This window comes from Ammodytes marinus (genome assembly GCF_949987685.1).
Source record: "Ammodytes marinus genome assembly, chromosome: 4".
In the NCBI taxonomy this organism is placed as follows: Eukaryota; Metazoa; Chordata; class Actinopteri; order Uranoscopiformes; family Ammodytidae; genus Ammodytes; species Ammodytes marinus.
The window spans coordinates 26,906,844-26,932,141 of record NC_137233.1 but is presented as its reverse complement, the minus strand read 5'-3'; the positions used below and the strand labels follow the sequence as shown (position 1 = coordinate 26,932,141).

Genomic DNA, 25,298 nt, shown 5'->3' with positions numbered 1-25,298 from the left:
ATTTCAGGAAAAAAAAGTAAATTTATTTAGATATAACAGAACAATATTTGTAAGAAAAGTAAACCGGTTCTCAACCACCAAACATAGAAATTATATTTGGAGTTAAGAGTGTTTAAGGTTTCCGTGGTGTTTGGTGATTATATAAAACGGAGATGACATTCGCAATATATGTAGAGAATCTTCTGAGAAACATGCAGCAGGACTGTTGATTATGATTTGGGAGATGTAGTGCACAGGGTCACAGTATTATTTTGTGATTTGAAGGAAACATGCTCCATGTTTTGAAGTCACAAACAAAACTCCAGTTCACAACATCCGCTGTGCGAGTTTCACAAGACACGATCCCCCTCCACCCATCCAAAAAAAAGTCACATGAATGCACAGATAAGAAAACATTTGCCTCAACAAAGGCTACATCCAGCATATTAATACTGTGGAGCACTACCAATATCACAATGACCGTTTACAGACTCTGCCATCAACTCCATCCCAAACTATTTCTGTATCATTTTCTCGGCACCAACACATTATTGGACTTAATATAATAATATTTCTTGCAAAAATGATACACAAGTCAAATTACTTATATTAACCATGGTCAGACAGTTTCATTTAACAAGAGGGTACTAATCATAAAGGTTTGCCTTGATCAACTAAGACATGACGTGTATAGTCACATGTATATAAAAAAATAACATCATTAAAAAACACATTTACCAACAAATTAGGAGAGGCGGACAGAAGAGTACTTATAAATAACAGAGAAAAGGATCTGGATCAAATAAAAAGTATATACATCCATTTAGGCGAAGCAGGCTTCTTAATATGTACTGCCAGACAGAAGAGGAGAATCAGGGTCAGGGTCATCAGCCTATAAAAAGACAGAAAGACAAGAGAAAGTTATTTTAGCATTAAGAATAAACAATGGGTACACTTAGATAGTATCAAATAACTCCCTGCTAATTGATAAGCACACGTTGTGAAATGATTGAATTAATAACGGTCGGTGGTGGTGGTACACCTTAAAAAAAACATCGTGTCATGTCAGATGTTTGGGAAAATCCCTTCATCAAATTATGACTTCCTAAATTAGGGAAAAATGTAAAATAAAAGTCCTTACCCAAAGTTTCTTTATCTGCCAGAGCCAATACTTCTGTCTTCAAAGATGGTAATTTCAACCTAGACGATAGCAAGTTAAGGGAAATACATAATGCTAGTTGCACATTTCCTTATAGTATTGACAACAACTCACTTGTCTTAGCATGCATAACGTTACACCATCTATGGTTACTAATTAAATGAAAAAGCAATCGTGCTTGGCAATGGTAGGGGGCAACTTTGCCTCTTGTGAATGTGCCTTAAAAAGGAACAGAAAATCGAAATGTTCACAGCTCTCCTTGTATGACAATATGGAAGTGGTTATGTGCTGTTATATAGAAAAACAAAAAAGAGCTATGCTAGTCAGACAACAAAGGTTTAATATTGCATTGCTGTGTGATGTATGCAGTTTAGCCATTAGCCAATGGAAGGATACGACTCTGAGGCCTCTCTCTATGGGGTCAGTCAACAGCAAGCCCCTGGGAGCATATATCTTCTCATTCTGGTCCTTGATGTGTCTGGCGATCTTCTTTAATACCTGCACGCGCACACACACACACACGATATCCATTGATATGTAGCATTTGCAACCCACCACAAACAAAAACATGAGTTGTCACAACCTTAAAAGCAGCTGTACCTTTTCATAGTGTGTCTCCATACAGAGGAAGATTGTATAGGCAGTTAGACAAGCCAGGCAGCCCTCCAAATAAGACTTCCCCCCAAGTTTCTCTGCCTCTGCATACAGGTTGTTTAGAGTCTGGATGGTTTCCTCAAACTGCTGCTTATCGATCTGAAGCAACACACGGAAGTTTAGACATCATACACAACCTTTTGAACATTCAGTCCACAACCAATTCAATCCCAAGCAAACCCTGTGCATACCCTTGACTCGAGTTCAGAAGGGAACTTGGTCAGGAACCTGCAGAAGATCCCTGAGCTGTAGTCTCTCTGGATAAACACCTTCGAGGAGACAGCCGGCGGCTGGAGGTCCTGTAAACTGTGCGTCTGGACAAGAGGAGAATGCGTCTGAAGGGTTGGAGTTGCTTACAGTAGCCATTGATGTCAAGCTAACTGCACTTCAACTCTGAGGGAAATCTGTACGCTCGTATATTATTTGGCCAAGTTTAAATCCGTACACGAGCCAGTTAACGTTCACATTAACTTCCTGTGCTCGTCAGGTAAACCCGTTGACAAGTATCATAGGTAGACTACCGATTGCTAAAATTACGATAAACAATGATTTGTATCTACGACTATCTTCTTGTAGCTGGGGTGTTAGCTAGTAAGCTAACACGTTAGCCTACCTTTGCCGACCCATCAGCGCAGCTGGATAGTGTGGCAATGTTAACTTTTGTAATCAACCAAATCGATTAACCGTCGTAAAATTTAAAATAGTCATGTATAGTTACAAGTCAATCTTTTCAAACGAATAAACCCCCATGAACCTCACGTCCTCACCTCAGCCATAGTAGATGTTTCCCTTGTAGCGGCTGCGCATATAGGCTCCACTTCCGGGCAATGGTTTTCAGAATAAGTGTCAACAGAGGTATTATTATATAGTCTGAGTACAACATTACATTAGAGGTGGACTGAAAAAAAAGTGTTAATACACAGCCTAGTCTCTAAACGGGCTTGTTGACCCCAGTTGTTTACAGAGCATTAGTTGTGTTCAACACGAGATTTGTTTAGTCACAGGACAAGAAGCGTATCATGGTGAGATTCAGGTCTCGACTGAAAGTTGTCAACAGGCATTCTCCAGAATCGCTGACTACTTTCCTGTGACAGGTGCACTCACCAAAATATGGAACTACATGTGATTCATAGTGAGATTCAAACATTTTGATACATTTTAAATTCGTTTGCATTAATTGAAATGCATTTCTAACGTGTAAAACAAGGGACATGCAGAACATTCTAAATATTGATATGAAGGAGACACTTGATTTGGGTTTGGCCTGTTAGAAATGGTGTTAATACCACCCCTTCTACATCAATGTTAAATACCTTGAGAACCGACCATTTAATTTGCCACTACATTACTGTATAATAGGCCTTTCAAACATTAAAGTTCTCATTTAGGTACATTAACCATTTTATTTTTGATACTTTCCCAAAAAAAGTTGGTCTTTTTGGCAATACCAATTTCCAAAAGACTGATGGTTCACCAAATTTCACTTCTGGTACATGGTAACTCAGCCAGCTAAAAATCCAGTATTTGAACATTTCAACTGAAAATCTGGTACAAATCAAGTCTGAAGTTATGCCCCTTTAGTCCCTACCCAATACATTTGTCACAGCACACAACTGTAGATTTACCAACCTAGAAAGTCAACTGCACACAATCCACAAAGAAGTTAAGAGTTTAAGTTTTTTTTTATTGAATCATGGTCTTATTTGACTCTTATTTGGTTCCGTTTGCTGTATTTGTCTTAGTCAAACAGACCGAAGCCCATGTCGTCATCCGATTCCTCAGCAGACTCCTCCTTAGCCTCTTCCTTAGCAGCAGGAGCTGCAGCAGTCGCAGCTGCTGCTGCTACAGGTGCTGCCACAGCAAAAGCAGTTGGGTCAGCCAGGAAGGCCTTGACCTGAGGGGGGGGGGGGGAAGAGGTACTGCGTTAGTTTAACAGTTAGACCAAGTACTTTCCTGGTCATATGTAACCAAATCTGAGGACAGCGTCTGATTAAAGCATTCTAGGATGGATTAAAAACCCGGTGCTCTTTCCAGGGCTATAAACAATCAGGGACTACTCCCAACACATATGCTGCAGGTTACTCGTTTGATGTGCATACCTTATCTGCCAGGGCAAAGGAGACATCTGTCTCCACAGCGACAGCCAGGACTCTCTTGTAGCCATTGACGATCGAGTGGGGGATTGAAGCCAAAGTGGGGTAGCCGATCTCCAGACACACACTAGCGATGTTCCTCACTCCCTAAATAAATCAAAAATGTTATATCATGAAGCAGTTTGCAGCTACAGATATTTTATACACATGAATGTGCAAGTGATCTTAGTTAATACAAGCACTGCATCTCACCTCCAGGAATCTGGCGTGCAGAGCAGCCTCAGTGATGTCAAGCACCTCTGGAGCGTACACACTGCCATTGTCATACACCTGCTGGATGTTGAGTCCGAAGGAGAAGGGGGAGATGTTCAACATGTTGAGCAGCGCAGCCTCACTGGCACCAACCTTGTCATTGGTCTTGATCAGCTTGACATCACTCTGGGGAAAGAAATTGCAGATTAGTTACTGTTGACATTTCAATTACACCCATTTTTATTGGTGTTTTTTTCAAGGTCTGGTAGATAAAATCATATCCAACATGATTGCTCGATGCATCAAGCAGACAGTGAAATTCCAACTACAGTGCAACTGTTGTAAAACTTACCAAGATTTCAATGGTTCCCCTGGAAATCTTGGTGGTGATACCCAGAGCCTGGAAGAAAGAGGTCTTCTCAGGGCCCAAACCAGTGTTCTGGGCGGGCACAGTCACCTCACAAGGGGCGATGGCTCCAGCGCGGGCAGCTGCAGGCACCTGGAATATAGAAGAGTTTATCACTTTAGTATGCTACTTCACTTAGGCTGAATACAAGTGCAAAAGGCAGGTTTTACATTGTTGTCCAAGGTTCAACATAAGTTTTGACAGTGTCTGAAACCTTTCGTGCCTGGCAGTCAGGGGGTGTGACTGACAGGTATAGCGAGGAAACAGTTAAGTGTTTGCAGGGGGAACGACAAAGCAGTACCACACAAGCTGCATTGTAACTTATCCTGCACATGAGAAGGGCAGTTCCCTTCTCAGTTACGCAACATTGACGTATACACTTTACAGAAACAATGTCTTTTAAGTCTATACAAAACCAAATTATATATTTTTAAGGGTTATATCTTGCATTTAAATACAGGTCTTAAAAGTTTGCGAAACCGAATGTATTTTTAAGGTGTAGAATGAGTCAATACTTCAGTGGCAAGAATGTACACCTGCTATAATGTATGTATAGCTACAACACTAGCTGCTCGTTTCTGTAGGTGTCATTTGAACCACTAGTGAGATATCTCTTGACTTTTACCTTGTTGGCCAGCAGCAGATCCCTGACCTCAGCCAGATCCTCCTTGGTGAAGACAAAGCCCACATTTCCTTTGATGTGGGGCAGGAGCCTGTTGAAAGACAGGAATTATCGTTAGATATTTTAACTAGTCGACATGTAAACAAAGAGGACAAGTTGTCAAATGTCTGAAACCTTTCGTGCCTGGCAGTCAGGGGATTTTGACAGTCAGGTATAGCGAGGAAACAGGTTAATGTTTGCAGGGGGAACGACAAAGCAGTACCAAACAAGCTGCATTGTAACTTATCCTGCTAAATAAAAAGACAGTTAAGGATAGCCAACTCAGGGTGCACTCACTTCTCAAGGGCTGCATTGTTCTCCAGGTGACCACGGATGGCCTTACGCATCATGGTGTTTTTGCCCATCAGCACCACAGCTTTGCCCCGCAGAGACAGACGGATGGTCTGCATCTGCTTGGAGCCGACATTGTCTGCGCCCACGATGAAGCATTTGGGAAAGTCATCCAGGAGTTGCTACAAATGGAAAGCAAAGTACATTAATAGACTAGTCAAATTACCTACATATGTATAAGTCAGTATAAAAAAAAAGCCAATATAAACTTACTCACGATGATTTTCATAAAATAGTTGGACTTCCACGTGGCCCTGTCTTCCCTAGGCATCTTTGCAGTGCTTCTAAGGATCGCTTAAACAGCTGGTTTAAAGACAAGGATGTACCTACAGCAAAAGAATCAAAGCGTTAACAGGTGTAATTCAGAAACACATCACAAGACTGCCATTGCTCATATTAAAGCGCGAAATGTGGCCGGCGGCTAATGTTAGCAGGCTAAATAGCAAGCTAGCAGGAAGTTTAGTAGGCCGCGCGGGATAGGTCAAGTCAAATCTCCGCACTTTAGCAGGACACATAACATATCTTTAAGCGCTTTAGTTTTATTTATCCAAATAACTCCAAACCCCAATAAGTAATACTTTAATAGATAGTAGTTTTTGCTTTTTCTGAAAGCGGAAGGGCTATTCTTACTTTTCACAAGAGGGTCGCGTGAAAGAAAGAGGAAGAGGAGGAGCGGAAAGGACTATATATAACAAATATTGACCAATCACATTGCAGTTACTGGCGTCAGCTACGCAACTATTGGAACGTTGCTGTGTCAATCACGTATGTTGCCACCCCGACGCTCATCATTGATATGGTCGCTCTTAAGGACCGATAAGGACACTCCTGAAGTAAACGCGTGGACCTATAAAGAAGTAAAACGCTTTAGCAAATGGATTCCAGGTCGACTATGAGCAACCCAACTCTCTGTGAGCAACATGACGAGTGTGACCGAGTGTGACGTCCTGCCTGTTGAAAACAGTGCTCGTGCTAACGGAAACTCGCTAATGTAATGCTAACTAACATATCCGACAATAGAAGAAACAAATTATGGCACAGCTGGCTCTACTGCTTCCGGCAGAAGTCTGGCATCACGTTTTTGGTTATCTCTCAACGTCAGACAAGTTCAACGCGCGGACATCCTGCAAGTACTTCAGAAAAATCATCGACCACGGATCCCTTTGGAAAGACTGGTCTGTAGTTTTGGGGTTTCAAAATCGTTCTTACAACAGTCAGTTCTGGTCCACTCTTCGTAGAAGAAAGGTCACCAGTGTGGTGGTGAGGAGAAGCAAACCAAAGGACTGGAACCAGCTTGCCCTGTCCCTCCCTGCTCTCACCACACTGGTAATGGATCGAACCTCTCAGGTCAGCCTCGACTGCCTAAAGGACTTGGCACATTTGAAGCGTTTGGCTTTCAGAAGCAGCCTCACTCCTCTTTTGCTGGGTGCCCCCACCGTTTGTCACCCCCAGAAGCTGACCCACCTGAGCATGTGTGATGTAGCACTCCCCACCACAACAATGGGCAGCTTTAGTACTGTCCTCTCGCAGTTTACTAACCTCACGTCTCTGGTCTGCCATCAGACGGGGATCTTCGAAGAAACTATTTGGATGGTTCATTCCATACTTTCTAGCCTGCCTAGCCTGAAGCACCTCTCCTTGTCCACTATGCATTTACTGTGCGACCTTTACAGTACGCCCAGACCCAACCCAGGTCCCTTAGTAGGAGCACACTGCTCATCCTTGACCAGTTTGGAGCTTGTCAGCTGTGTGGAGCATTCATTACCCAAAGATGCAATGAGGCTGATGCCGGGCCTGAAGAGTCTTGCTGTCTTCTACAAACACTCACACCAGGAGATGTCAGAAAGATGGTCGTCACCTGGGAGTCACCTGAGACGATGGCTTAGTGACCTCTCTCAACTGTCAACCCTGGTCATTGTGAAGGGCCCGCCAGTGAAGACGTATGTGACCTCCATTCCAGACACAGTGACCCGTCTGACACTGTGTGTTGCAGGGTTATCTTCAGAGGACATGGCAGCCGTAGCAGTGCAGGTGCCACATCTCCTGCACCTTCACATAGAAGCCTGGCCTTCACATTTGGGAGCTGACACCGCTCAAATTCCGAAGCTTTTTCCAAAACTCCAAAGTCTCAGACTCCGCCATGAACACGTACCGGAGAAAGATTTCTTAAGACTCCACCAGCTGAAGGACCTGAAGTACTTGGAGGTTCTGGATCACCACCCAAGCCTCTCTGAGCTCACCGGCAAGCTCCTGGCTCTCACAAATTACAGACTGCAGGTCACAAGGTCTCCTCGCCGGAGAGATGTGTTCTCTTGTCCTTGTGTTCGTCAGGTGTATTGAATTAGAATGAAATTAATGAAATAAAGTTAATGTTTGGGGTTTTGATTTTTACAAAACCCGTTTGAACATGCAATTACCTCAAAATAACCCCACAGGTTTTTATCCTATTGTTTATTTTATTGTCAGCCTGATTAGCCAGCCGTAGTGCTTTGCCATACTCTGTGACTTTCAACAAGGGGGTCACTAGTCAGTACAAAATAAATGTAAGCGGCCACAAGATATTTCAGCAGAAAGATCATGTTTCTGAAAAACAAAATTATATTTATATATCTTTTCTCTGATATTTTTTTCTTGTGAATCACTGGAATAAATAAGCATCCCTTTAATTCATGGGGATTTGTGACAAAAGGATGGGAACCAACATCAATGTACAAAGCTCTCTATTTCAAATGTCAAGCACAATTTAATGTTTAGGCTTTTTTTGTATTATACTTGTTTTGTTCATGGTGGGCTATTATTTCTTTGTATGCATCACATTCAGGTCAAGGTATCATCTGTTAATTTTCACACAAAAAAGATGAGCTGATTATTTCCACTCAGTGTGTTTTTTGAATATTTAGTGAAAATCTAGTTCTCTAGATCTAGTATGAAAACACCAGACATAGAAAAGGTTTTAGGTGAAAAGAGAAACCACAAAATCACTAAACAATGCCAGAAATAAAGTACTTGTTTTATTTGCAGCAGTTATTATGATCAGGACAGGTTTCACCCACAGAAAGCCATGAGAAAACTCAACATGGTAAAATAACACATGGATGTCTTACAAAGCAGTGTTCACTTACTCTCATAAAACAGTAAAAGGCTTTGATTTCTTTTCATGAATTCTTTGACAGAAGCAAAAGCTATAAGGCGAAATAACTGTAAGCAGATGAATATACATGGGGCCAAATTAACTCACAATTCCTGTTAATTACCCCAGCTGTTACATGTAACCAGCTACAAGTGTAGACTATACAGTCTGCTGAACGACTCAATTGGACGCTTTCTCCTTGGCTTGCCTAATACAGTGTAAACGTTCGGGTGTTCGGAGTTAAGATGCACCACATCAAGGTGAGGCCTATCAGGAACTCCACAGTGTGTAAGACCTTATTGCATTGACACATTTGGCACAAGAGCAAATATTACAAAGGAAAAAAAAACTACCTGAATGTGGATACTGTGTATTCACTCCTTGCACACAATTAAAGGAGCAAAATTGTTGGAAAAAAATGATAACATTAAAATATGTGGCTGCAAATGTTACATAGATTTTGCTAAAGGCTCTGCCCTGGCTCTGTTTCGTATTCTGATTCCTGACCAGCTAACACTAACATCCAGCTTCCATCAGTGAATCAAGCACTGATGTCAACTCAGACAGTATAATAATAAGAAAAATACTGTGATCCAGGCTGGTACGTGTTGTTTGTGTGAGAACAGGGTTAACTATGGTCAGCTTGCATGCCTATAGAGCCAGCTCTTCACATATCAGGGTGAGCCCAAATGGCTCAAAAATATATATATTTTCATCAAAAACAGCGACAAAACGCAGTTCTGTCACAAAGTCGAGCATATTACAGGTATATAAATTTAAATTCTGATTGTAACAGCGACTGGCAGCAAGTGCTGATAGAACTCCACATAAAAGAAAGCATGCTTCTACTCTGAAATGCACAACCCTTTTTTTTTTTTAAATTTGAACCAGCCTTATTAATAGATTAAATACAGTGCTAAATTCACAACAGTAGCAATAGTAAAATATGGAAAAAATGTTGAACTGAAGCATCATTTATTGTGAATTGAAATGTTCTGGATTTATTGTGTGGGTACATACAGCAGTAAAATATCCACCTTTAAACTGGAGTAAAGACAAGCCAATTCTTTTTTTTTTGGCTCATTTTAAATTGCACCAGAAGTTCAACATTAATTGCCATAGTACATATTCTTTTCTTATTGACCTACTTTTTGTCTTAATGAATCACAATCATTATGTTTCATTTGAGCATTTTTACAATAAAAGACACAACACACTTTTTGCAGTAGGAAAGTCAAAACTAAAAGTTCCAAGCTGCTACAAGGGAAGAAAGTATAATATGGTGACTTTCTTATTTTTGATTTCACTTCCTCTGGGAAGTGATGAAGTTACAAGAGCACAAATGTGAAGGTATATATTCTGAAACTGATCATTTCCATAGTAAAATCGTAGAAAAATAAGGATTAGCTAATATCTTGTCGACACCTTTAAAATGCACCTAAAGATGGTCTCGTCAAGAGATCTGGGGTTGGAGTGTGAAAGAGTTTAAAAAGGTATTTTACAGAAGTGAAAACGAAGGAAGAAGTTCAGTGTGTGTCTGCATGTATGAAGGGTTTTCATGGCACCTCAATAGTTTCCAAAGCTAGAAAAATACATATTTTGCTTAGATTATTCTGACTCTAAATAGCCAAGCACGGGTTATTCAACAACATTTTAAAATCCACTCTCCATGGTCCATGCATACAACCACCAAGTGGCGCAAGGTCTTGCCCTGCAATGGAGGAGTAAAATCATTTACAAATCAGGGCTCTGAGGAAGTCTTAATTCAAGCCTCATATGCTTATATGTGTAAACGCACAAGGAAAAATTAAACATATTTTCTTCGCTGCACACAAGGATAAAACGCTAAATGAAAATCTCTTTGGGCTCTGTTAGAAATGTCTTTAGCAAAAGTGTGAAATGCCAAGCCTGAGAGGTTGGACAGCCTGGGGAGTCCCATTCAGTGTCAATGGTCAGAGACATTTCTTATGCTTTGATTCTCCAGCGCATCACCACCCTCAGTCCCAATTAACCACTGCACTGAATACATGCTAGACATGCGAGTGCACACGCATCCACACGTGCATTCAGACATGTAAATAAAGGTGTAGACGTGCGTGCACCCACATTGAAACACAAATGCACACAGTCTAACTGAAGAGTTTAACGAAGCAACCCTGGCAGTAGGGCTTGTCGTTCTGCTCCTTGAAGGTGCCCTTGTTGAGCTGCTTTAGGCAGAAAGCACACACAAAGTGCTCCGGGTGGAACTTCTTGGCCATGGCTGTAATGCAGCGGCCGGTAATGGGTTTCTGGCAGCCGGAGCACAGAGAGCCACGCCGCTCGTGGTAGTGCGACTCACAGTACGGCTGGCCATCGTGGTCAAAGAAGCTGCCGTTTATGAATGGCGTGAAGCACTCCTAGGGAAAGAATCAGAAGAGAAGAGGTAGAATCTATGACAACAGGTTGACCCAAAGTGGCCAGGTGTGTTACAGAAATGCCCAGCAGCTCACCCTGCAGACGAAGCATTCAGGGTGCCAGAGTGAGTTGAGAGCAGAGATGTAGTTCTCCAGGATGGCACGGGCACAGCCACCACATTTAGGGGCAAAAGTGTCAAAGTAGTCCTTTCTGCAGAACGCCTTCCCATCCTTCTCATGGAAACCTAGAGGACAGCAGAGACACAGTGACTCACTCTAAGTGCTTCCTTTTTAGAGTGAAAATTCAACATGGCTCTTTTTCTACACAAGCCAGGTGTTGTGTTAATAATTGATGAGCAGTTGGTACCTTCTGGTCCGAAAAAGGCTCCGCACTGGGCACAGAAGAAGTGCTCTGGATGCCAAGTCTTGTCCAAAGCAGTCACTACTTTCTGTGAGACAAAGAAGAAGCAAATGGTCAGTCATGCAATTTCAGCCAAAATGTGTGACCTATAAATAATCGAGGAAAACAGGGGCTGTTTATGTTGGGGAGAAACTAACACACGAGGAAGTCAGAGGCCAGGAGAGGGCAGGCTAAGTCCACAGAGCCAGTTTGGGAGGTGCTGGAATGCTACGGCTGTTAGCTCATTCTTTCGGGGCCTCATAGCATTTCTCAGAAGAACACTCAAACTGCCGTGTAACAAAAGATTTGAAAACACCCACAGCTGCTAAGTTTCTACAATGTGGCAATGATATAACTTATGGTAAACCTCTGTAAACAAACCCCTTTATGTGTGAGAACACAAGGGATTTTGGCTTTTGCCACTAGGGTGTGCAATTTTGCAAGAACATTTTTTTGAGACAGAAGAAATATGGAGCATTACATTTGTCATCGGTATCAATACATGCAGAGCTTTGATAAAAATGAAAATATAACAAGTAAATCGAACAACAGCTTCAAAATCATAAATATTTTGAGCAATTCACAATCAAATCGGATGTTTAAATCAATGAAATATATGCATGTGCAGTCCAGCATTAAATATCAATTTATGACTAACATATTTTAGAAATTCTAATTGTGGTGACCTCTACAGGATATAATCCTACTTGTGCCACTGGTAAGACCCCCAAACCAAGGTTAGACTGTAACCCACTGGAAGTTTGAAATGACTTTCTAAGGTCAGACTGACAAGAAAAAGATGAAGTAGTGAATCATGAAATCCTTGCAGTGATTCAGTTTGGCCTTTCCCATGGTTAATGTACAGTCAGTACCTCTGGCACTGTTGGTGTGTGTGTGTGTGTGTGTGTGTGTGTGTGTGTGTGTGTGTGTGTGTGTGTGTGTGTGTGTGCATGCGTCCGTATGAGCAAAGGCCGAAAACCCCCGACAGGAGTGTGTCATTATGAGGATAAGACCAAGAGCTGCCGAGTGAAAGAGGAGAGTAGCTTGCAGTGAAATGGTGAAATGGAAATATCAGTTAGTTCACTTCAACTGCCTCTAGTTGTGTGTGTGTGTGTGTGTGTGTGTGTGTGTGTGTGTGTGTGTGTGTGTGTGTGTGTGTGTGTGTGTCCAATCAACCGTCACTGTCTCCGTGAGAAATAACTATAGACAATTTTCGACATGTAGTGATTTTTCCAGTGAGGCTTTAATCCATTAAGTTATGAATAAATAAATATCATTATCCACCCATCCATGATCTACATGCTAGTGTGTGTGTGTGTGTGTGTGTGTGTGTGTGTGTGTGTGTGTGTGTGTGTGTGTGTGTGTGTGTGTGTGTGTGTGTGTGTGTGTGTGTGTGTGTGTGTGTGTGTGAGACTGTACGCATACTAACATCCAGTATGGGCCCGTTACAGTAGTGGCATCGTGGGGAGAACAGGCTGTGGTAGTCCTTCTCACAGTAAGGCTGTCCCTCCCGCTCAAAGAAGTTCCTGGAGCCTATCTCGTCCTGGCAGTGTGTGCACACAAAGTGCTCGGGGTGCCACGTTCTTCCCATGGCGGTCACCACCTGGCGTGGAGCGACACGGTGCATTACATTAAAATGAGCTTCTGAGGGAAAGACCTGGCTCAGCAGAGAAGAATCACTGCAGCAGCCTTGCATGCAAAAAAGCAAAGGGAATATGTCCAACAGCAGCTCGCAGTAGATCATATAGCTCAATGTTTAAGAAAATGAAAACTTTACACACAATATAGTCCCAGTTCATTTCAGTTGGATCATGATTCACACTCTAATGAGTAGGTAGTAGGTACATATAATAAAACAGAACACAAGCTTCAAGTTTTATATTGCTCAATGTACTTGTTGCTCATTAAACAAAAGCCTAATTTCTCATAGATCGACTTATCTTTTCACCACATTTCTCACCAAAAACAAAAGCTATGATGAAACTTCTAATCTGTGTGCCTATAAACGCTCCAGTGAGTATACATGCGCATGTGCACCTAGAAGTTCATATGCACCAACTGAAGTCTTGTTTGAATGCGTGCTACCGAGACTCGTATGTGTGCGATTCAGTGTGATCATCACCTGTCCAACAATGGGTTTCTTGCAGGCTCCACAGACACCTTTGGCCACTGTCTGGACTCCGAGTCTGTTGAGGTCAGACTGCAGGCTTCCCAGCATGTTGTCCAGCTTGTTGGCTGGTTTGGGGGGACCGGTGGGAGAGGTCTTTCCTTGGGACTGGATCTGACGGTGATGGAAGACCAAAGTGGACCATTCAGATGTATGACATGACAGGTAAATAACACAAACACGTATAACGCTACCAAGTAATAGCATTGCAGTTTATACTTGTATGTGGATGCTCATGACATTGAGTCAGCGGTCTTGAATCAGAACTGTGGTTGGGGAATAGTTTGTTATCATTATATGGACTTACCTTTTCTTGTTGTTGTTTAACAGAATACACCGTTTTGTAAAAGCCGATATACTGTGATTCATTCATGAAGCTGTCTTTGTAATTTGTTCATCATTGTCAGTCTCTCCCTAAAGTGCTTGTGTTTAATTGTTTACGCCTGCACTTTAATAGAGACAATAGCAAAGTAAAATACCAAGACAGGCCATGGTTGTATTAACCAGGACAAAACATGATCTCATCAACCCTAATCCATGACTGCAGGCTTTGATGATTGATGACTCTTTAATAGCGATATCGTGCATGTGAATGTGCATGTGTCTGGCTACTGTAATGTAAGCAAACACAGACCTTCTCAGGTGGTGTGGTTATTGGAGCTTTATGACTTTTACATTCCTCTGAGAGAAAAAATAGCGTCTCTGCTCCATATATTCTTTCACACGCTCCTCACACACACACACACAAATGACCAAGCTCACCTTTGACCGAATAAAATCGGGTATGCAACTATAGGCCTACTCTAGTACTCAACAATCTACTACTCTACAAGTTTTCACCAAAACTACTTAAACAAAGACACTGACAATTCTAAAATAGGTGATGGTACAAGGCATTAAACTTCATCACACTGGTATCTAACCTAGTTGGACCTGTTGAGGGAAGTCCAGTGGGGAGTGCTAAAATTATGGTGGTAACTGTGCTGTCATGTGGCAGATTAGGTTTCAGTTGCACCGCAAGCCTACCATTCCTGTGCATGGCAGGACAGTTAGTGGAACGGGAACATGGTGGGCGGGTTACACTGCTCTGCTCTGTACTGTTAAACTCTCCAATCCAATCTGAACAGATAGCCCTTGGCGCCGTCAGAATTAGAAAAGAGGCTGAGTCTCTCTAGCTTGAATGTCAGCACACCCCATAAAGTGGACTTACTGTATTTCAGACACAGTTTAAAGCTATAGTGTGTAACTTTTTCATACATATGAACGTCTGTTACTTTCAAGCCATTGCCAAATGAGTTGACACAAAGTTCAATATCAGCTCCACAAAACTCTCTCTGTATTTCTCGGTATAGCAGCGTTTACAAAAGGGTGTCACCCCCTGACACTGGTGCAGGAGCTCAAAAAGCATCCATAAAATGTTTCAGTTGTCGATGCTACTGCTAAGAAAAAAACGCAGAAGGAATCAAATCCATGCGCGATCACCAAAGGCTTACCTCACGCCTACAGTGTTGTTATAATATTCCTCATAGGGGCGACAGAAGTTAGGCACTATAGCTTTAAGAGAGGCTACCTGGTGGAAATCTAATGGACCCCATGGGTGGAAAAACAGAGCCAATGACCAGACAAATTATAGAGCTCGGATTTGAACCACATATGCCGTAAATGCCCTCAAGTAATGTCAACTCAAAGAAAGTGGCTGATAGAAAGGTGAGATATTATGAGATCAGAGAAAAAGAAAGATGGAGAAAGGTGATTCATGCCTCAATCATTGGTGGGAAGATGGGGTCGTACTCGGTCTGACAACCCACTGATACAAAGACCTTTGGAGGCGGCGGTGGAGTGATGGGCTTGGGAGGGGGGCTAGGTGATGGAGGGGGCGTGGGCTCCCTGGGAGGAGGGGTAGGTTCCCTGGGGGGTGGAGGGGTAGGCTCCCTGGGGGGTGGAGGGGTAGGCTCCCTGGGAGGTGGAGGGGTAGGCTCCCTGGGAGGTGGAGGGGTAGGCTCCCTGGGAGGGGGTGTGGGTTCCCTAGGAGGAAGGGTAGGTTCTTGCGGAGGGGGAGGGGTTGGGGGGGGAGGAGGTAGTGGTGGAGGAGTTTGCTTGACTGGGGCTGGTTTTTTGGGTGCTGAGGGAGATTGAGGAGGGGGGATGACTTTTCTCTGAGGGACAGGTGATTCTGGAGGGATGGAGATCTGGGGGAAAAGATGGAAAAGAGAGAACAGCAAAGAGAGTAGAGCAAACAGATAACAGAAAAGCGAGGGTCAGTATTGAGAAAAAAGAAATACTATTAGAATTAAAATTGGCCCCAAAAACTGAACCGTTTAAAGTGACTGTCAAGGACCACTACAATTTTTATGACAAAGTGATGCAAAATGATATACATTGAGTAATTGCTACATCATTTCTTGACCATATGCCAAACCATCATTGGGACACCTCTTGGTTTAACATGGTCCCAGCATAGCACTGACTCCTGCTGTGGGCCTCCAGTGTCTACCTTATCCACGGATGGTTTGGCCCCTTCTTCCCGTGTTCGCTGTGGGTTGGACATGACGATGACTCCCTCGGTCAGCCAATCATCGGTCTGTTGTTTACGCCTGCGCTCCATTCGCCCAATTCCTAGTTTCCCCTGTAGCTCCTCAATGAGTCGGTCTTGTGAGTTATTCTTTTTCACAACCGGCCCCATTTTACGCCGCGACACTCCATCCTTGAACATCGGATGCACATTGGTGGTCTCTTTGGTGCGGCGGATAACCGACTTGAGCTGGAGAGTAGATGATATGAGGAGGTGTGGGAAGCTGGGGTTGGGCCATTCACCACAAAGTCCATGTTGTATAACAAACACAAGCAGGAAAGGCCCAGCACAGGAGGCCTCATTCAAGTCGCAAAAATGCTCAAGCACTAGCTCCAGATTAAATTTTTGTCAAATGGGTTCTGGAGGTTTGGTCAGGAACTCGTGTGTCCAATCAAATTTGCCTGCAGAAGCTAATCACAGCAATCCACCATTCCATTCAAATTCATTCTCTACTGTTCAGCGTACTTCAAACTACTCAGGTATCTGTGGCATGGCATGCTGCATAGCTGAAGTCAAGACAACACAAGTCTATCACAAAATGCTAGCAACTTCATCTGCATGGACCAAAGCATGCCAAAGAGCCACATAGCACATTTCCTGTACACTTTTAATTGAAGGAGCACATTCTTAGTTCAGATATGCATAAGCAAAAATGAACACTATCCGCCCGGCTGTTTTGATACCGACACCATCAGTGATTAAAAACACATTTATTTGCATCATCAATTGGTTGTGTAAATATTGACAGGGCCAGGTCCTCTGACTAACACAGCAATGTTGAGTGAAGCAAGTAGGGGCGTGCAGAAACATCCTTTCATCAAAGCTTGCAACATCAGCCACAAAGAGTCTATAGTACAGAGAGAGATTTCTCCCTCAAGTCATTTTGCAATTTCTATGCAATGCCACCACATGCATCATTCCACACAGATGGAGGAATTTCTCTTCATCAATACACGTCGTGTTTTTTTGTACTTTTGCACAGCTCCTTGAGTATTTTCTAGATGCTGTTCTCCCAAAATAAGCTAATTTCAGCAACTAGTAAAAAAATTATCTGACAGCAGTTTGGCCATTATTGTCAGGGATCATTAATATATTGGGTCATGTGGCTAAATAATACAAATGACCACATGCGGTATTAGCCTCATTAGCTTTATACCAGTAGCTTATTTTGGGAGGCTCAAATTGAGTGTCCTACTTGGCCAGAAGCAGAGAGCCGCTCGACAGCAGAGGGCTGCTGTGTGGGCAGGTCCAGCGCTGGATCTGGTGTCCCGGGGCAGGAGGAGGGGGTGGTACACTCATCCATCCAGCTGTACTCAGTCATGGGCGTCAGGGTTCCCTCCCGGCTGCTAAGAGTACGGTATATTCCGTCTTCCTCCTCCCAAGATCTGTAGGCTTCATATCCAGACATAACGGAGGCTGGGGGCTCGTTCTCAATCGGTTGGGTGGAGTCGGGGGCTAAGAGTTTGTCTAAAGCTTCGTCAAAAAGAGGCCCGCGGCACGGCCATGTTAAACCCTGTATTTCACCTCCCTGCTTTTCTGTGTGACTGGAAGACGGGCTATTAGATCTATTAGATGACGCAACGCCAGGGGGAACTGGTGAAGCTCGGGGACTACTGGTGCCTTGAAGTGTGTATGTTTTTCTGATGACTGAAGCAGGACTCCTAGGAACTGCAGTTTCACTCTTTGGAACTGTTACTGGACTAGAATGCCTTGGGTAAGCACTCTTAAACAATGTTTCAGGACTAGAACTCTTCAGTACACTTGGCGGACTAGAGATATGAGGGACTGACACAGGACTTGCACATTTTGGAACAGGACTTGCACTGTTTGGAACTGGACTTGAAAGCCTTGGAACTGGGACTGGACTAGCAGTATTTGCTCTCTCTTGGCTATGATGTATAGGAACTGGACTGTAGCTTTTGGGGATGGGGCTTGGACTCTTGTAAGGGCGACTAAGACTGGAACATTTGAGATCAGGTGAACCAGGACTCTTGGCTCTAAGAATGGGACTGGGGTTTGGAGACACAGTAAGAGGACTAGGGCTCCTGGAAACAACTACTGGACTAAAGCGCCTAGCAGTGGGTACCGGACTTGAACTAATGTCAACAATAACTGGACCTAAGCTCTTTCCAAGTGGACTTGAGTCCTCACTCGCAGAAACGCTAGTGTTTGACATATGTTCAGGGCTGCTGACCTCTGTACGACCGAGAGGCTTTGTAGAACTATCAGCACTTTCAACATCATCTATCTGTTTGATCTGGGGGTTCTGAAGGCTCTCGGGTGATGTAATAACCACAGTGGAAGCAGCTGAAGATGTAGGGGGAGAACAACCATCTTCATCAATATGGAGGTCAAAGGAAAGAGGGGTACAGGAGGGAGTCGAGCAACTAGAAGGTAAAGGACTTTCCACTGAACAGACATTAGGATTTAAAGATGTGGGGGTTACTGCTTGGACAACGGGTGAACCAGCCACCAAGGAAGGCTCGACTGCTTCCTGATTCACAGACAACTGAGACCCGGACTGAATAGGGTAATGGGATGGAATGGTCCCATTTTTTTTTAAAGACAAGACATACACAGTGGTAGAGAAAAGAGAAAGAAAGCGGGGAAAACACATTGAGAATGAAGGGAAGAACAGAAAGTTGTAACACACACACAATGTCAAGTAGGAGCAGAGTTCCCTCATTTGTAGAGAGTCAAGTAATGGTTCCGAAAAGACAACAAAAATGAACATAGAATAATAATACTTTCATTCTTCGTTTGAGTTTATAGAACTAACAAGCTTTAGTCTTGATTGATGCACCTCAGACATATTATTATTATTATTATTATTATTATTATTATTATTATTTGTTAATTGGCTTAAATTGGACATTGTATTTAATTGCATTATGTCATGTTGTAAACATAAAGCATGTTGATTATTTTTTGTCAGCTCCACAACTTTTCTACGATTACAAGCTCGCAACAAAATTGTTAATTCATGCACAAAATCTTAATGTCTAATATTTTTTCAGGTCAAGTATGGCAAGCAACCTAAAGTATATTATGAATAAAGAGCTGTTTGCCGATTATTGGTCAGTTCTAAAATCTTCTGTTTGAACAAATAAAAGCTGGTCCAAAATTAGGTTAAGAAAAAAAAGAAATTAGTTATATCTCAGTTCAATTAAGTAAAAACAGCAGGCTCTTTTTTTAATGCTGTTTCAACAGTGTAACATTTTACGGACGAGAAATCTATGGAAACCATAAAACTGGAACATTTCCAGCAGCTACAATCCGTTTGACGATTACAAAACCACAAAATTAAGAAAAACGACACTGAATAAATTGAGTCCAATACAATGCGTTCACACAATTATATTCATAGAAGGGCAAACTCCTAAACATCTGCAGCACAGTCCTAGACAGTTGCAGAAAGCCAAAAATAAACATCTTCCATCAAGTGTTCAAACCCCTCCGAGCTAAAATCTAGCCACTTGTGAAGCGTACTCACATTGCTTTGGACTTTGAAGTCAGACAGGGAGGCCATAAGCTCATCCAGCTCTCGTGTGGCAGAGGAGGCAGACATTCTGGCTTGCTTCTCTGCTGATGTTTCGTCTTGGCCATCTGTCGGTTCCTCTGACACAACCAATGGTGTGGGACTTGAAAAGAAAAGAACACAATAAAGTAAATGTATGGCCTTTCCATGTTAAATGATAATATAACATTCTTGGGCACAAATTCAAACAATAACATGCAAAGGTATTGTTTGTATGTTGACTAAATAATGGTTCTCTTACATGGGTGAGGGGACAGAACTTTCAAGTTCATCCAGAAGGCTCTCTACACTTGGTCGTACATCTTCTATTCCACGAGCCGCCACGGAGCGTTTGGGCTTCTCCATCACAGGTGGACCAGCTTTGCCTGCAGTAGAGAATCCATTCTCCTGGATATGGTGGATGGTGCTGCTGGCAGGCAATGGGGGAGCTTCTTCTACATCCCCACCCGAAAAAAAAATGCTTAATTAATTTCCTTCACAGATCCACAGTGCATAGTTTATTATATTATAAACACCAAAATACAGTGGAGAGAAGGGGCAATGCCACAAAGACAGAAGTTCCAAACTTAGATAGTGACATCTGAACATTTAAGAGAAACAAGGCTTTATATGAATTGCAAAATCATTTCTTTGTGCACCTTCTGTGGGGAAGTTAGGGGTGTTTTGCTGGACAGCGTTGAGCTCCAACAGCAGCCGGTCCAGTTCAGACAAGTTGCTGCCCAAGGATGAGTTCATGGCAGCTGATGACTCACTACTCTTCTGCTTATTAGGGAAACTGTACAGAGTGGAGAGAAGAACCAATGTTCATCATCAACAGAGCTAAGGAATAAGAAAGATGCAATATTTTGAGACTGGGTTAATTTGGTGTGTTTGTGGCACTACAATCAAAGTCAAGTCACAATCAAAAAGGAGATGTGTAGAAACATTTTGTTTCAGTTGCGTCAAATAGAAAAAGTATGTTCCCGCTTTTAATGTGCTCCCATTAAATTAGCAAAATGAAGTAGACGTTTTCACGACCATGATGCCAAGAAACATTATGTATATTCCTAAGAAGCTTCTCGACGGTTGGAGTAACAGGTTAGGGTGAAATAATGATAGTAATTATCAGAAACCATCTTCCAGCTTCCTAACATGATCCCAGCTCCTACCTGTATACGTGGTCCTCTTCACCAATGGGTTGGGTTGGACTGCTGTTATCTCCAGACCAGGGACTTCTCTGAGCTGGGCTGAAGGGCTGAGGAGAGGAGGAGAAGTCACTCTAGATAGAGTTTTCAGAAGACATTCTCAATTGCTAAGTCATTTGGCCTTTTTCTTCTTGTAAGTAAAATAAAGAGTGTTTTTAATGAAATAACTTGATAAGAATTTGCCAAAGGCCTACACAATAACATGTATGTGTGCACTGTGCATTTACCTCTGTTTCGTCCAGTCCGTTTAGCGTTTGCTCAGAGTGACTGATTGGGACTTGGGGTGGCGAGCAGACGTCTTGTTGGACCTGACCCCCGACAGGGATGGAGTAGGCGCTGTCGTCGGACAGGAAGACCGGACGCTTGGCAATGTGGGATGTTGTGGACTCAAGGTCCGCCAACAATGCATCTGTGGAAAGACAGAATAAAGATTTTATCATCACAGGTCTGGAGCCAATTATATTCTCAGATAGAGCTGGTTGGAAGGACAGTATTTACCGCGAGACAGCAGGAGATTTATTTTGCCATACAATTTCTAATGATATATCCATAGAACAGCTCTTGTTGTATTAGGTTATTATGGACCATCTTGCAAATCAGAAAGCTGTGTGGTTTGAGACAAAAATAGATTTACAGGATTGTTGCATTACTAGGATGAAATAACTGCATTAGCCCTACAGACACCAAAAACAAAGGATTATTTATAGTCTTTTGCAATGGGTCAAAAGCCTATGTTGCCCCTGACATCAGGTGAGGTTGTGTTGTAAAAGTTGAATCATGCAGACTGTCATGGCCACTCCTTTGGTTACTCATTGACCCTAGTCTGCCTGGAGTCATGACATGTCAGACCTGTCTGGAGTCGCTGTCAGCATATGTATGACCAGGTCACACATATGCTCGTATTTACCATCTGAATGCTGACAGCCATTATCTCTCGCATGAAGGGGTTGTTTTGTATTTTTAGAGGGACACAAGCCAGGAAAACAACTACTAATTTAGCAGTCCTAACCAGTAGGTACAAGGACAGGGCATTATAGAGTATTTAATGAACAGTGCAGACTGTATTACTCAATACTCAAGCTTATTTTAGCTCACCCACTCACCACAGCAGTGTTTAGTTTCTCTTGCTTGATTTCAACAGTAAAAAAGAAAATCCTACATTAAACAAACTTTCTCTAACAATAAGAATCTCAAACTATTAGTATACTATCGAAATGACCATTCATACATATTGACATATTATCCATTAGAACAATATATTTTAAGCTGGAAAGCACTGTTGTCAATATGAAGTCAATGTAAACTAATGTAAAATTCTAGCAAAACCAAATAAATCAAAATCAAATATATCAAAGTTAAAAAGAGCAAATGAACAGCGCAACTATAGCCAGATTTTATTCCGAGACATTGTAAAACCTTCTCAAAGCGATTCCAACGGCACTTAACTCTGTGGTTTTCAAGTTTCTTTACATAATAATGCAATATTGCTATGATCAACAACTGCAAAGAAATAAAGAAAAAACTACATCTGAATGACATTGCGATGAGACGTACCTTAGAGAAAGACAAGACTCATTCCACCCAGGGAAGCGGACAGGAGATAACACAAAGAAAGAAGAGCAGGCGGAAGAGGGCAAACCAAACACACTGTCTGCCAGGCAGGATCTGCCTTTCTTAACTCTACCATCAGCATAAGAGAGCAGGAGGAGGGGGGAGAGCTGAGGGTCAGGGTAGATAGGAGAAGGACGGGTTAAAATTACCGCCCCCCGCTATGCCAGCGCGAACAAGAAATACTACTTACGCAAATGACGGCCCACTGAAAACAATCTTTGAGGACGAAGCTGTTCAACGTTGGCAGGCTGAGCACGTCGCAGCAGACGAAGGGACTACAGACACCGTTGTGAAATGAGGAAAGTTGAGAACAAGTGGAGCTCTTATCAACGGAGGCATGGCCAACAAAGGGAGTGGCATCACTAAAGGTACATAAAGGTATAATCATCAGCCCCTCCTTCACGCCGTCAGCCCACACTCTGCTCAGGCTAACCATGACTTTGAGGACAATAAGGTTCAGATTATTTGTATCATCTGTTCATTTGAACCTGAACATGGGACCTAGGGATGCATCATCAACACAGAATTAACTCAGTGACTGCAGCAAGTTCCCCAGACTGAGAGGAGACATAGCAGAAGCAGAGCCACGTCAATACCTGATCCACTTGGCCCAACTTGGCATTGGCATGATTAACATGGCTAGCATGGCTAGCATGCCAGGTGACTAGGTTTCACAGCAGATAGACTCAATTCTGGGCACGGAAGCCCGAGCACATTCCACAGAGCTTCATTATGGACCCAGCAACAGCCTGCTGTTTACACTGCTGCAGCCAGAGTTGTGCTTGGTAGTAGCAACAACACACCCATAGACGTAAAGAGGAGACAAACCACACTCAATCTTTACAATTCATACCAGGTATGGTATATGATTAAAAAAAACTCGCATTTCAAAGAGTTTTTCAAATCAAACCTTCCACCACATTAGTGCTTTCAACCCTTCCATATCTAAAGTACAGTGGAAAGGGAAGTGGACGCGACTGTGAACTTAATCTAAGAGGTTTTCCTGTCATGTAGAGGTTAGGACTTCTTCTTTTCTTTAAAACAATTCCCACGCTGCAGCTGATTTGTTAAGTGTAACATCCCCCACAACACAAAGACACAGGGTGAAACGGAGATGAGACAGTCCTTCTCCAAAATCTTCATTACGGTTTACACATTTACACATTAAGGAGGTGCAAACAAAAAGAGAAAATGCTTCAGACAAGTCCAGACTTACTTCTAGGAAGAAGTGAAAACAGACCCAGACTTCCACAGATAGTTCTGTTAAAATACTGCATAAATAAAAAGTAGGCCTCGTGCATATCTGCTGCTGTTGTATGTCAGAACAGAGTTTTACTGCAGCTGGTGGAGACCTCAGTCAACAGATGCTAGTCCAGATGGTTTACACAAGAGCATGTTAATCAACTTAGCTCTCCAGCTGAACTGACTTTAACTCTGGTTATAAAGAATCTGCTGCTCCCAAATAGAGTTACGCTAAAACACCACCCTCCAAGCTATGTGAAAAGTATATTCTGTTGTGGTGGACTTGTACACTAGCTCTAGTGTCTAAAAGGTCTTGCATCAAAATGAGGAAGGTTAACTGAAAATCAGCAGTTCATTTCCTTCAACTACAGTGCTATAGTTTAATACGACATAAGCTGAACAAGAAATATAAAAAACATTCAGCTTTGTGGGCTCCCTTAGTTGACGGAACACTGTGTTTTAGGCATGCTCTGGCCTATCCACAGGCTACACAAACACACAGAGGTGTGTCAGCCTCCTCTGCCAAAGGAACATACCGTGACACACAGACTTCCACAATTCCCCAGTGACCAAACATGGAACTACAATAAAACTCATGAAAGACCAAGCAAAATAAATCTTAAAAATGATCCTCCTGAATCATTCTCAGTTTTTGGAGGAAATCTACTTGCTGGGAAAAGCATGCAAGAAGGGGACGCCCCTGAATGACTTAATATGGGATACAACTTTGATGTGTGCTAAGAACAAAGCTATGCTAAACTTTAAGAGCTCCTGAGAAGCAGTGCAGTTGTGAGAGGGTGAAGGATCTATTCCTGCATTACAAAATATCGTCTACATTCACATTTGTAACACGCTCCAGCCTCTTCAATTAACTAGAGCCTAATGAACAAATGGAAAAAAAAAGCCAGCATTCCGTTTGCTTCCATGTCCACAACACTCAATGTGACATGGCAGGGCACAGCTGGTCTCACACAATGAGGAATGGCAGTGGGAGTGTCGAAAGAGAGAGAGAGAGATAGTGAGAGAAACTAGGATGTGTGTGCGTATGCGTTTGTGTGTGTGCAGGCAAATCCTCAGAGGCGAGAATGTGGGTTGACGCAGATTAAGGAGACTCCCTTCCTCCCTGATGAATGGTGTGCATTTTAATTACACCAACGCTGCTCGGCATGGGGCTCATTACAGGAAAGAGAGAGGGAGATAAAAAGGGGACTGGGGAAAATTGGGGTTGCAAAGGAAGGAGAAAAAAGAAAAGACCGGAAAAAATTAGAAATGAAGGGAGGGGGACGCAGCAAAATGAGGAATCTGGAAAGGAAACCATTTGAAGATTCAAGAATGTCAACAGCAAAGGGAAGGGCGGATGTTGGATCAGCTCTTATATTGCAACCGTTCATAGTCCAACATTAAGAGATAGCAAACTACCGTATATATAAAATATATATATCTAATTGAGACAAAAACAATCCTGGAGCACTATTTTTACTCCGTTTGGGTCGATCATAACAAGTT

General features: G+C 42.6%; 4 protein-coding genes across 4 annotated transcripts in view; all 4 read right to left on the bottom strand.

The window, feature by feature from the left end:
- Positions 1–14: 14 nt before the first annotated feature.
- On the bottom strand, positions 15–2,600 carry LOC307250085 (golgin subfamily A member 7-like). Its single transcript, XM_080027043.1, has 6 exons — positions 2,560–2,600; positions 1,984–2,106; positions 1,739–1,891; positions 1,535–1,636; positions 1,121–1,179; positions 15–871 (listed from the first exon to the last, which is right to left on the bottom strand). Exons 1-5 carry the CDS (start codon positions 2,566–2,568, stop codon positions 1,132–1,134), a joined length of 435 nt encoding a protein of 144 aa, XP_079883169.1. The 5' UTR covers positions 2,569–2,600; the 3' UTR covers positions 15–871; positions 1,121–1,131.
- Positions 2,601–3,455: 855 nt separating this feature from the next.
- rplp0 (ribosomal protein, large, P0) lies at positions 3,456–6,214 on the bottom strand. The gene is made up of 8 exons (XM_080025643.1): positions 6,186–6,214; positions 5,773–5,881; positions 5,502–5,677; positions 5,169–5,256; positions 4,490–4,636; positions 4,138–4,323; positions 3,892–4,032; positions 3,456–3,686 (listed from the first exon to the last, which is right to left on the bottom strand). The coding sequence occupies exons 2-8, from the start codon at positions 5,824–5,826 to the stop codon at positions 3,531–3,533; spliced, it is 948 nt and encodes a 315-aa protein (XP_079881769.1). The 5' UTR covers positions 5,827–5,881; positions 6,186–6,214; the 3' UTR covers positions 3,456–3,530.
- Positions 6,215–8,560: 2,346 nt separating this feature from the next.
- Positions 8,561–25,298, bottom strand: part of LOC307250090 (paxillin-like) — a 28,624-nt gene continuing 11,886 nt past the window's right edge. Inside the window, exons 2-11 of the mRNA XM_080027049.1 lie at positions 21,167–21,348; positions 20,904–20,989; positions 20,394–20,530; positions 19,997–20,189; positions 19,711–19,858; positions 13,601–13,759; positions 12,908–13,081; positions 11,446–11,527; positions 11,175–11,323; positions 8,561–11,081 (exon numbers count right to left, since the gene is read on the bottom strand). Coding sequence (XP_079883175.1) covers positions 10,815–11,081; positions 11,175–11,323; positions 11,446–11,527; positions 12,908–13,081; positions 13,601–13,759; positions 19,711–19,858; positions 19,997–20,189; positions 20,394–20,530; positions 20,904–20,989; positions 21,167–21,348 — 1,577 coding nt within the window. The 3' untranslated portion in view covers positions 8,561–10,814. The remainder of the gene's footprint in view (positions 11,082–11,174; positions 11,324–11,445; positions 11,528–12,907; positions 13,082–13,600; positions 13,760–19,710; positions 19,859–19,996; positions 20,190–20,393; positions 20,531–20,903; positions 20,990–21,166; positions 21,349–25,298) is intronic.
- On the bottom strand, positions 16,040–17,579 carry LOC307250091 (uncharacterized protein). The gene is made up of 2 exons (XM_080027050.1): positions 17,413–17,579; positions 16,040–16,406 (listed from the first exon to the last, which is right to left on the bottom strand). Exons 1-2 carry the CDS (start codon positions 17,536–17,538, stop codon positions 16,041–16,043), a joined length of 492 nt encoding a protein of 163 aa, XP_079883176.1. The 5' UTR covers positions 17,539–17,579; the 3' UTR covers position 16,040.

What these genes read in the sequence shown, in the direction of transcription:
- LOC307250085 (XM_080027043.1), bottom strand. An exon ending in CTTCTGAACTCGAGTCAAGG is followed by an intron (nt 1,892 to 1,983) that starts GTATGCACAGGG and finishes GTGTTGCTTCAG; the next exon opens with ATCGATAAGCAGCAGTTTGA. An exon ending in TGGAGACACACTATGAAAAG is followed by an intron (nt 1,637 to 1,738) that starts GTACAGCTGCTT and finishes GTGCGCGTGCAG; the next exon opens with GTATTAAAGAAGATCGCCAG.
- rplp0 (XM_080025643.1), bottom strand. Translation starts at nt 5,826, where the DNA reads ATGCCTAGGGAAGACAGGGCCACGTGGAAGTCCAACTATTTTATGAAA. An exon ending in AACAATGCAGCCCTTGAGAA is followed by an intron (nt 5,257 to 5,501) that starts GTGAGTGCACCC and finishes GTCTTTCAACAG; the next exon opens with GCTCCTGCCCCACATCAAAG. An exon ending in GGGGAACCATTGAAATCTTG is followed by an intron (nt 4,324 to 4,489) that starts GTAAGTTTTACA and finishes TTCTTTCCCCAG; the next exon opens with AGTGATGTCAAGCTGATCAA.
- LOC307250091 (XM_080027050.1), bottom strand. Translation starts at nt 17,538, where the DNA reads ATGACTGAGTACAGCTGGATGGATGAGTGTACCACCCCCTCCTCCTGC. An exon ending in GGCTCTCTGCTTCTGGCCAA is followed by an intron (nt 16,407 to 17,412) that starts GTAGGACACTCA and finishes TCTACTCTCCAG; the next exon opens with CTCAAGTCGGTTATCCGCCG.